Source organism: Haplochromis burtoni, unplaced genomic scaffold (genome assembly GCF_018398535.1).
Source record: "Haplochromis burtoni strain Fernald_Lab_line unplaced genomic scaffold, NCSU_Asbu1 Contig_257, whole genome shotgun sequence".
Lineage (NCBI taxonomy): Eukaryota > Metazoa > Chordata > Actinopteri > Cichliformes > Cichlidae > Haplochromis > Haplochromis burtoni.
Genome location: NW_024582618.1, coordinates 413,218 through 424,135, shown reverse-complemented (window position 1 = coordinate 424,135; position 10,918 = coordinate 413,218). Strand labels below are relative to the sequence as shown.

Below are 10,918 nucleotides of genomic sequence, written 5' to 3'. Positions count from 1 at the left end.
AATATGAACCTGAGTAAAGCCAGGTTTCTAGTGCGCTCTTTCTGCACTCTTTCCTGCCAAATGGTTTTTATTCACGGTTACATTTTAAATTCATCGTGAAATGATTCATTTCCTACGTGACAGCGAGGTAAGTAGATGGCGTAGCGAGACAATCGGAGGGGCGAACATTTTTCTGATGCCATTTACAAAAATGAAAAGAGAAGCACATGAAACCATATTTCAGTGACAGGAAATGAAACTGTTTTAGAGAAATATACAGCTGACACACAACCAGCCGCTGAGGAACTACTCGCTCACACACATGTACGCACACACACACACTTTCATGCACGCGCATATACAGTAATGTCAGCCCTTTTGGCGCCTTAGCTGCTTTGATTTAAATTTGAAAAGATAGATCAGCGTTGTGGTGGTGTTATCCAGAGTGTAATGCTGCGTGGCGTGCACGTGATTTCTACTCTTGGCTGAAGGCAGCAGCAGTGTAAGACGGCACAAATGTTTCGCCCCATGCATTCTTGTTTTTTTTTTTTTTTTTTTCTTTTGGAGCGCCGTTGTTGTGGGTACATTGTCCCATCAAGGACTGCTTTTGTTTCCTTGGATGCAAAGATAACCAAAGTTTTGTTTGATAGATTTGGGCGATGGCGGTTTGACACGTGATCCGTCTCTTTTATACGGTTGGTTTGGGATGATGTGTGAGGCGACCAGATGAAGGCGGAGAGAGTGAAAAATTAATATCCTGAAGGTCTTTTTTTTTTCTTCACCCGTGTGTTGGAAATGATGTTCCAGATGACACCCATCCACTGGAATAAGACCACATGGGCTGCTATATCATAGCATCATTCCTGCATTTCTTTTTGTATAGAAGTGAAACCATCCGTTTCATGTTTGTTTACAGAGAACTGCGCCTCATCTATACTTCCCTAACATATGTAACCCTACTATAACTCTGCTTTGTACTTTAAAGGGCCGTTTACATATGAAGCACTCAGGCCAAAGACAGTCAGCAACATAATTTAGGAGGGTTCAGAGTAAACTTCTTAACTTCTTGGCAAGTGATTGACGTGACTACTAATGACTGCGATTGACATATGAGGGGGTGGTAGAGGGTTACCCAGCCAACCAGAGCCTTTTGTCAGCTACTGACCAGTCGTAAGGGCGATGGTGGAAATGCTTCCTGTGTGGAGGCCTGTTTAACCTGAAAAAGCTCCTCAAAGTAGGTCTACATCAGTTGTATAGGAAATTCACCCATTTGATCATCTCCATGGGTCACATGTTCCCAACAGAAGAACGCATGTAGGGTCGCCTCTGTCTCCTGCCAGGTTTTTCATTTTGTTTACTTTTTTCTTTAATATATTTTTATATTTCCAGAAGAATCTGTTTTAGAAGAGCTTAAAGGCAAGGCAACTATTCACCCCTGTCAGACCTGTGGGTGTATTATACAGATATTAGAGTAAACACACTGATACATTTGACAATATCAGCCTTGTTGAGTTATCAGCAAATAGAACGACATTTACAGATAAAGAGAGCAACAAAAACCTGATGTCTTAAAAAGGAAAACGTCTCGTCAGCTGTCAATTTGTTTTTTGTTTTGTTTTTTTAAATATCAGACCTGGTTCAGAATATTTACACTTTCTGGTATCATTATCCATTCATGGCCCAATATGTGTTCATTTATTTTTGCATGCTGCCAAAATCGATCAACACATTTAAAAATGTCGTTAACCACCAAGTCAAATAAAGCCCGTCAGCTTTCTTGGGTAATAAATATATACTGCTGCTTCATAATTACACCAAAGCCATGCTCGAGTTTTGAGGCTTGCTGTTTGGTTATAATTATAGCACTTCCTCATTTTGTTCTCTGTGGCGGACTGCCTTCCTACAGACACAGCTGTCTAATGTAACTGTGGAAGTTCACAGGTCTGTGATAAAAATGAAAGTAAATATTTGTGTGGTTGCAGTACCAAGCTGCTTAGAAAGAGAACACAGATTTCCCCCTTTAAATTGGGGGCATCTTGGGGGCATGACACGAGAATATCGTCCCGTGCACCTGTTGTCCTTGGGCACATGATCAGCCTCGCCTTCACCTCCCAAGCTCTAAACTTGTATCATCATGTCTCTTTTTTTCTTTTTCTTTTTTGCTAATGTTGCTGAAGGAAACTTAGTGGTCTTAAATATGGCAGCAGTTCTTTCAGGGAGAAGGAATGACAACTATTTGATGTGCAGATGACTTATGCATGCCCGCCGCTCCACTTGCCCTGGTGCTAGTAAACCTCTCTAGCTCTAATGGACTTTTTATTGGCATTCCTGTTTTACAGCTAGCACTGTAAGGGAAGCTGCAAACTTCTGCCGGGAGCTTATAAACTTCAGTCCTGTTGGTGTAGAAGGTGAAGTTTATAGGAGCGATCGGTTGTATAATCAGCGGCAGAGTAAGTTCAGACCCTCATCTGAGCCCAGCCTTTAGGCCTCCGGGATTTGACCCCACATACATCAGCGGTCGTACAGTGCTCGCTTTGTAATGCTGTCAAAACGGAGGAGGCGGCTCTGCTGAGCATTTAACGTGATTTGGTTCAAAGTCAGGTGCTCAGACTAGTTCTTGGCTTTCACAGGAGCTCTAGAGACTTAAACAAGATCATGTGTATCAGCAGAGCTCGTACCAGTGCTCCAAAACACTACTGATGGTGCGGTTCCCAAAAACCAAAAATCCCCTCCCTCCCTCCCTCAGTGCCAGTTGTTCTTGGAAGTTTTACTTCGAATACCAGATGGTCTCCTAATATGGTTTTGACTTGTTGTGAGTGTTTTGTTTTGTTTTTTTTGTTTAGTTTTTATACATGCCTGCTTCAGTCTGTATGTCCAGTCATAGTCGAGAGGAGCTGCCCAAACCATCATGACCTAATAGAATCATATTTACCCACTTGTTCTGACAGACTCTTAATAAAGGTTGATTGTATTATTGTTTTCCAGTCTCCATAGTTACAGTTTGCTGGCTTGTCACATGTTTCCCCTGACAGTGCACATGGGGTTTTTTAGAGTTTTCCCAGCCGTTTTATTCTCTGATTTGATTACAATAGTCTCAACCCAGCTCTCTGAAACCAGCTGGAGGAAACCCCAGGAGAAAATGCTTCATACCCCCCTGCTTTAATTACAATGAGGTCATTTAAAGGCACTACAGAGGAGTATCACATTTAACCTTGGATGACCGTAGAGCTGAAACCAGGCTGGAAGTTAATCTGCAGCAGTTTTGATAGAATTTGCACAATATGGCTCCCTCCATTAACAATTGTTCTGCCATGTGAGTTGTCACATGAGGGTTGGACCCAGGTTTCCACCCTAACTGTAGATTTATCCAGAAAATATGGAAATTTACTGTATCTTGTATAATCCACAAAGCATCTGGCCTTAGCTGTGAACATCTGTCATCGTTTTCCTGTCTCATCCCCGTCACATTTACAGTTTTTCACATCTTGATGAAACCTTATGATGAGGCCTCAGTTTTATCAACTTGACTTGCTTTTCTTTTAAGAGATTATATCGGCTCTTCTTATTTTGTCTTTGGCTGGTCCAATTCAAATCCTGCCGTTCGTCTTTCTCAAAAGTAGAACTTCATGCGTGGGTATAAGCAAACTTTGGGCTCTAACAGATTCAAACAAGCCTGTATTTATACATGTGCAGCTGCAGTGTGTGTGATCCTGTTATTAGCAGAGCATGTTTTTGTTTGCTGTACTATCTGAAAACCACTGGTGAAGCAACAAGGGTGTAACCCAGCGAGTCCATTAAGGCTCAGTATTTTATAGACTGAGAGATTCCTCTAGGCACAGGCCTGTTGAAAACTCCTGTTAGGGAGGAAAGCTATAGGAGGTCCTGAGCGCGGCACCACGTCTAAATTAAAGACACGTTTGGTACTGGGTGAAGCTGATGTTCTTTTCCTTGTTTAAAGTGTTTTGGTTGTATAAGCACTCATGGTGGGGGTCACATAATGTCTGAGGGAACGACATAAAGAGACGTTAATGAGCGAGTGCTGAATTTTATTTCGTGAAGTGATGGGCGTGATCTGCGCCTCTAGCATTGATGGCACCATGTGCATCTTGTTCATAACATCTGCATTTTTTTTTTCTTTCCGTCATTGTGTGACATGCTGGCTTGGAAGTGGTGTTTGACATTATCATATCTGGCAGTGACCAGAGGTAGGAGTGGAGGACAGGGGTGTGAGTGACGGTGTTTCCCAGCAGCAGGAGTATGGGGAACATTCCTTCCACAGTACAGCCTGCTGATAAAGATCATCCGAGTCTTTCTGCCGGCCTCTCACACCCACACTAGTTACATGTAGAGGAACCGAACAACAGTAGGAGTCTACATGTATTTGAAGGCACCTTAGTACCGCGTGGTGGCAATGATTTTCCAAAGCTTTTTGTTGCAGGTGTAAATCTGCATCTTATTACAGCTGAACTGATCCTTTTGTTTGTTTATGAGATCAGGAATCTTACTAAAACACTAAGTGATAATTAAAAATTAAAACACTGCTATAATAAGATTTTTCACCAAAGTACAGAGTTGGAAGATATGCAGCTGGACAGCTAAGCTCATCATGTCCCCCTGGTGGAGAAAGTATGTAATAACATCTTACTGATTTCTTAAAGTGCTAATTTCTACTTTCTGTATTTATATTGTTTGACTCAGCTAGAGCAGGTTTGCATGTTTTAGTTTCACCATTTTCAGCTCCTCTTAAGGATGAGGCCAACTTTGATTGGTTCCCTCCCACAAACAGCCAGACCTGTTTATGCCTCTGACACGGCACAAAGCTCACCTCATTATTAGAAACTTTAAACATCATTAACTGAATATATAAGAAATAGAAATAAATTCCTTATTTGGTTACTTATCCCGGTGATCAGTGATAAGAATAACTTCAGTGATAGTAATGTCTGTAAATCAATCCACAGTTAAATAATTCAGCGATATTTCGAATGTTCTCAATAAACCAGTATATATGTTTACTCCCATGAGCAAGATGGAAGATATTAAAAAAAGTTAATGGAACAAACGTGGATGGGGGAGGTGAATCCCAGAGGGAAACTGGGTTATTGTGCAGCTGTTGCACATATTCTGCAGACACAGCATATGCCTGCTTATAGCTGCCTCTGTAACATTTGGATGTAACAGTGGGGGATAATTGGTTTGATCAGCAAGTATAGCTTGCAGTGGATCAAAATTATATTTTAAAGCACGTTCCACCTCGGCCATTTAACTTGCACTTGTAGCCCTGCCGAGTACAGTCGCTGCACTTATCAGTCACTATGAAGCCATCAGAGCCAGAAATAATTTCAGACATGTGTCCCCACCTCCTTCAGCTCCTCGCACTTCTCCTCCCATCGGCTCGTGTTTCATTATTCTAAATGCAGTCACAGTTGCCCAGCTAAACCGCCTCCGGTAGGCACCGATGACCTTCTGTGCGCTGCTACCGGTGGAGCTCCAGCAGCGCCATGCCGTGCACGTTTTCCTACAAACCACCGGGCTGCCCTGGGGACCCGACCCGGCTCGCGAGCTGCGATCCGCTGCCCTCCTACCGCACACGCCGCACGTAAGAGCGCCGCTCCTCCTCCCCGCGTGGTTGTAGCTGTGTCTTCACGTTGTAATGGATTTACAGCAGTCAGACCAAATAGCGCTTAATCATAGCTACACATTGATGTGAATCTGGGTGCATGAATATTTGTTTCCAGCGGTGGGGTTAGCTGGCAGCTGCCTTTGGAGATTTATCCGCACGGTCCAGTCATCATGGCTGTTAAACAAACGGATGCATCATTCAAACAAACTTGAGCCTGTTGCCGGGCCCGGTCTCGTGTCATTTCTCCTGTAGGTGGCCAGGCGTAGATGTGAGAGTGGTGACTGGTGCTTTTGTGTGATCTGACCTAGATGCCTGAGGCGCCTTGTTTGACTGGTCGAGTACCAATGTGTCATCTGGTTTCGCTTTTTATCTGGGGTTCTGCTTTATTTCAAGTTGGATTAGTATTTTTGTCCATTTCAATAGAAGTCAGTATTTTCCATGTTTCCGATGTGTTTGGGAACACAAAAGCAGGAAGAAGTCAAATATAGAAAGTAATCATGATGCGATTGTTTGTGTAACTGTACTTTATCTGTCTTTTCTTTTTTTGCAGTGCCTCTGGAACCAATGTTGTTGCCATTGATAATAAAATTGAACAGGCTATGGTGAGTATTCATTTTACCACTAATCATATATGCGTCTCTTTTAAATGAAAAGCTTAGGAATGAGTTCAATGTCGAGAGTGTATACATGTAATAAGACAATGGCTCCTACCACTGGTTAGTTCCCACTTCATGTTTCCCTCTGCTCTCCTTCAGGACCTGGTGAAAAGCCATCTGATGTATGCAGTGCGCGAAGAGGTGGAGGTCTTAAAGGAGCAGATCAAGGAGCTGTACGAGAGGAACTCTGTGTTGGAGAGGGAGAACGCCGTGCTGAAATCTCTGGCCAACAGCGAGCAGCTGTCTCAGCTGTCCACCCAGTCGACCAGCAGCTCGGGCGCCGCGGCTTCCCAACCAGGACTCAGCCAGCCTCAGCAGCAAGCCCAGCCGCCGCTTCAAGTTCAGCCTCCGTCGCAGTCGCACCCCCAGCTTCAGCACCACCCCCAACCCCAGCAGCTCCAGACTCAGCCGCAGCTCGATCCCAGCCAACAACTGCAACCCAACGTCACCTCTGCTTGAAAGCGCATCAAAAACCAACAAAAGAAAAGCAGAACAGCATCTTCTCTACAACTTATTACAATTAGTGTATGTGAACTTCTTAGCCACCAGCTTGACCACAAAGAGTACAGTGCTTCTGTGCGAGTGTGAGTGTGTGTGTCCGAGTGAGGAAGCAAGACTGTGAATTGGTGTTAGAATGTGTGCGTGTATGCATCTGTACTGTGGGCCTTTCCAGTGTTAATGCAATCATCAAGAGTGCAACAGACGGACTGAGACAAAGTGTTCAGAGTAGAGTCGGGGAAGGTTGAGGGTTTTTTGTTTTGTCTTTTTGGTTCTTTTGTTTTTTCCATTTTGGCTGTATTCCCAGATTGGTTAACAGCTGGGCTTGTAGAGAGGATGTCTTTTCTTGGACCGGGCCCGAGCCAAACCAACCTGTGACCTGACCCGAAACCAGTAGTTGTTGTTGTGGAAAGCGAGGGGGTTTGCCGGACAGACGGGGAGTGATTGTCAAAAAGAGAGCGATTATTTTTTTAAATGAGATAATTGAAGGGGAGGGGTATTTTTAGCCTTGCCGTTTCATGTTGTAAAGAAAAAACTGGGAGTGTTTTTTTTGTTTTTGTTTGTTTTTTTTATTTGTCTCCTCCTCCTCCTTCTTCCTCGGAGCGCCACGCCGCTGCCGTTACTAAGTCCAACTCTTGCATCACTCTTTTGAGTTCTACTGTTAAGTGTTTTTATTTATTACAGGGCTGCTATTTTTCATAAATGAACAATTTAAACAACAAAACCTATTTAACAGGAGCCCAACGACTTGTTTCCTCTCTTGCTTTTTTTTTTCCCCAGTGTTTGAACAGATTGGCCACACATCCCAGACAACAGCTTTATATATTTGTGAAATGCCGACAAACAGAGAAAAATTCTGACAAATGTTTAACACTAACCCAGATTTTTAAGGCTGCAACTGCCAATTCGTAGCTCAAGTCCAGATCCAGTTTGAGTGTATATTTTTGTATAGCATGATGGACTTTTACCCACCGATATCAAATCTTAAGGCCTCCGGTGAAAATTTGATAGGCAAAGGTGAATTAGTATTGCCACGTCCCCTGACTCACTCACATTTTAGTTCTCCATTGGTTTTCCTGAAGCGGGGTAGGTGGGTGGGGGCACGGGCACGGTGGCAGTAGTGAAAACATGTACTTTGTAACCAAAGATCCAAAGCTGTGTAAATTTATTTTGAAATGCACACACACCTTTTTCTTTTTTTCTTTTTTCCCTTGGTTCTCATTTGTTACTTCCTCCTTCACAGAATATTTTTGTTGCTGTTCAGCATGTTCTGCATGATCTGTAATCTTCAAACCACTTTCTTACCTCATTTTTATTCAGCACTCTTATTGTAAGATAGTCTGTGAACAGTGTAAATGGGGACGTGGGAGAGGGTGGGGGGGGGTAATGATGCGCAACAGCGAGCGGAGTAAAATAACCTAGTGTTACCGACACTAGTCACAGCAAAATGAAGTGAGCCATGTTTTGTTCGTTTAAATGGTGTTTGAATTTCATATGCCAATAGTTTTGTTACATTGCAAAATTTTAATGTATTTAAATAAAAGCAATATTCAGATTCCAAACGTGTCTCACCTTTTTGTTCAAAAGTTTAGTGTTTCCGTGTTTGTATGAATAAACAATCTTTTGAATGTGTCCCCAAGTGCAGTCACAAAAACCATCAAGCGCTACGATGAAACTGACTCACACAAGGACCTACCAGGAGAGGAAGACCAAGAATCACCTCTGCTGCTGAGGATGCATTCATCTGGGTCACCAGCCTCACAAATCGCAAGTTAACAGCACAGATTAGAGCCCAGATAAATGCCACACAGAGTTCCAGTAGCAGACACATCTGTACAGCAGCTGTTCAGAGGAGACTGAGTGAATCAGGCCTTTATTCAATTCAATTTTATTTATATAGCGCCAAATCACAACAAAAGTCGCCTCAAGGCGCTTCATAGATACAGAGAAAAACCCAACAATCATATGACCCCCTATGAGCAAGCACTTTGGCGACAGTGGGAAGGAAAAACTCCCTTTTAACAGGAAGAAACCTCCGGCAGAACCAGGCTCAGGGAGGGGCGGGGCCATCTGCTGCGACCGGTTGGGGTGAGAGAAGGAAGACAGGATAAAAGACATGCTGTGGAAGAGAGACAGAGGTTAATAACAGATATGATTCAATGCAGAGAGGTCTGTTAACACATAGTGAGTGAGAAAGGTGACTGGAAAGGAAAAACTCAATGCATCATGGGAATCCCCGGCAGCCTACTCTATTGCAGCATAACTAAGGGAGGATTCAGGGTCACCTGGTCCAGCCCTAACTATATGCTTTAGCAAAAAGGAAAGTTTTAAGCCTAATCTTGAAAGTAGAGATAGTGTCTGTCTCCCGAATCCAAACTGGAAGCTGGTTCCACAGAAGAGGGGCCTGAAAACTGAAGGCTCTGCCTCCCATTCTACTTTTAAATACTCTAGGAACAACAAGTAGGCCTGCAGAGCGAGAGCGAAGTGCTCTAATAGGGTGATATGGTACTACAAGGTCATTAAGATAAGATGGGGCCTGATTATTTAAGACCTTGTATGTGAGGAGCAGGATTTTGAATTCAATTCTGGATTTAACAGGAAGCCAATGAAGGGAAGCCAAAACAGGAGAAATCTGCTCTCTCTTTCTAGTCCCTGTCAGGACTCTTGCTGCAGCATTTTGGATTAGCTGAAGGCTTTTCAGTGAGTTTTTAGGACATCCTGATAATAATGAATTACAGTCGTCCAGCCTGGAAGTAATAAATGCATGAACTAGTTTTTCAGCGTCACTCTGAGACAGGATATTTCTAATTAGAGATGTTGTGCAAATGGAAGAAAGCAGTCTTACATATTTGTTTAATATGTGCGTTGAAGGACATGTCCTGGTCAAAAATGACTCCAAGGTTCCTCACAGCGTTACTGGAGGCCAAGGTAATGCCACCCAGAGTAAGAATCTGGTTGGATACCATATTTCTAAGATTTTCAGGGCCGAGTAAAAACAAATGGTCAAGGCGCTGCTGAGAAACCACTACTAAGGAAAAGGAACAAGCAGAAGAGATTTGTTTGGGCCGAGACACACAAGGAATGGTCACTGGACCAGTGGAAATCTGTGCTTTGGAAATTAGTCCAAATTTGAAATCTTTGGTTCCACCGACCATGTCATTGTGCAATGTAGAAAAGGTGAATAGATATTCTCTACATGCACGGTTCCCATCGTGAAGCATGGAGGAGGAGGTGTGATGGTGCTTTGCTGTTGGGGGATTTCTTCAAAATTAAAGACACACTGAACCAGCATGGCTACCACAGCGTCCTGCAGTGACATGCCATCTCATCCGGTTTGCATTTAGTTTGAATATCATTTATTTCTCAACAGGACACTGACCCCAAACACACCTCCAGGCTGTGTAAGGGCTATTTGACCAAGAAGGAGAGTGACTGAGTGCTGCGCCGTATGGCCTGGCCTCCACAGTCACATGACCTAAACCTAATCAAGATGGTTTGGCATGAGCTGGACCGCAGAGTGAAGGCAAAAGAGCCAACAAGTGCTCAGCATCTCTGGGCACTCCAGTAAGACTGTTGGAAAACCATTTCAGGCAATGACCTCATGAAGCTCATCAAGAGAATGCCAAGAGTGTGCGAAGCAGTGATCAAAGCAAACGGTGGCTATTTTTAAGAATCTAAAATATAAAACTTGTTTTGAGTTGTTTCACTTTTTTGATTACTAAATTCCAAATGTGTTCATTCATAGTTTTGATGCCTTCATTGAGAATCTACTATGTAAGGAGGTGGGTTCAAACTTTTGACTAGTTGTGTCGGGGGTATGAAAACAGTCACACCAGAGGTGGCTGTGAACAGACAGGGTTGAGTATCATGTGTATTTCAGACACGTGGCACTGTTGTATGATCTAATAAGCCCATGTTGGTATTATTTATAAAAATGCTACAGGTCCCTAGGTATGAAAAAATGTTTATCTAAGCTCACAAATAACTCGATAATATTAAACACCTTCCGTGCCTGGCAAGAATCCCACTCACTTCTAAAAATAAATATTTCTTTTCTTAGAAGGACACCCCTATGGGGCAATCCTGATCTCTCACATCATATTTCCGACTCCATATTGCGGGGATGGAAGGATAGAAATATTCGAACTGTTGCCGATCTATA

The 10,918-nt window shown here is 43.1% G+C and overlaps 1 protein-coding gene across 1 annotated transcript in view; it reads left to right on the top strand.

Moving 5' to 3' along the window:
- The window catches only part of LOC102307797 (TSC22 domain family protein 2), a gene marked incomplete in the record, with an annotated part of 36,822 nt that extends 29,293 nt beyond the window's left edge, over nucleotides 1-7,529 (top strand). Inside the window, 2 exon segments of the mRNA XM_005939072.3 lie at nucleotides 6,153-6,204; nucleotides 6,358-7,529. Of these exon segments, the coding sequence (XP_005939134.2) occupies nucleotides 6,153-6,204; nucleotides 6,358-6,717 (412 nt within the window).
- Nucleotides 7,530-10,918: the final 3,389 nt, after the last annotated feature.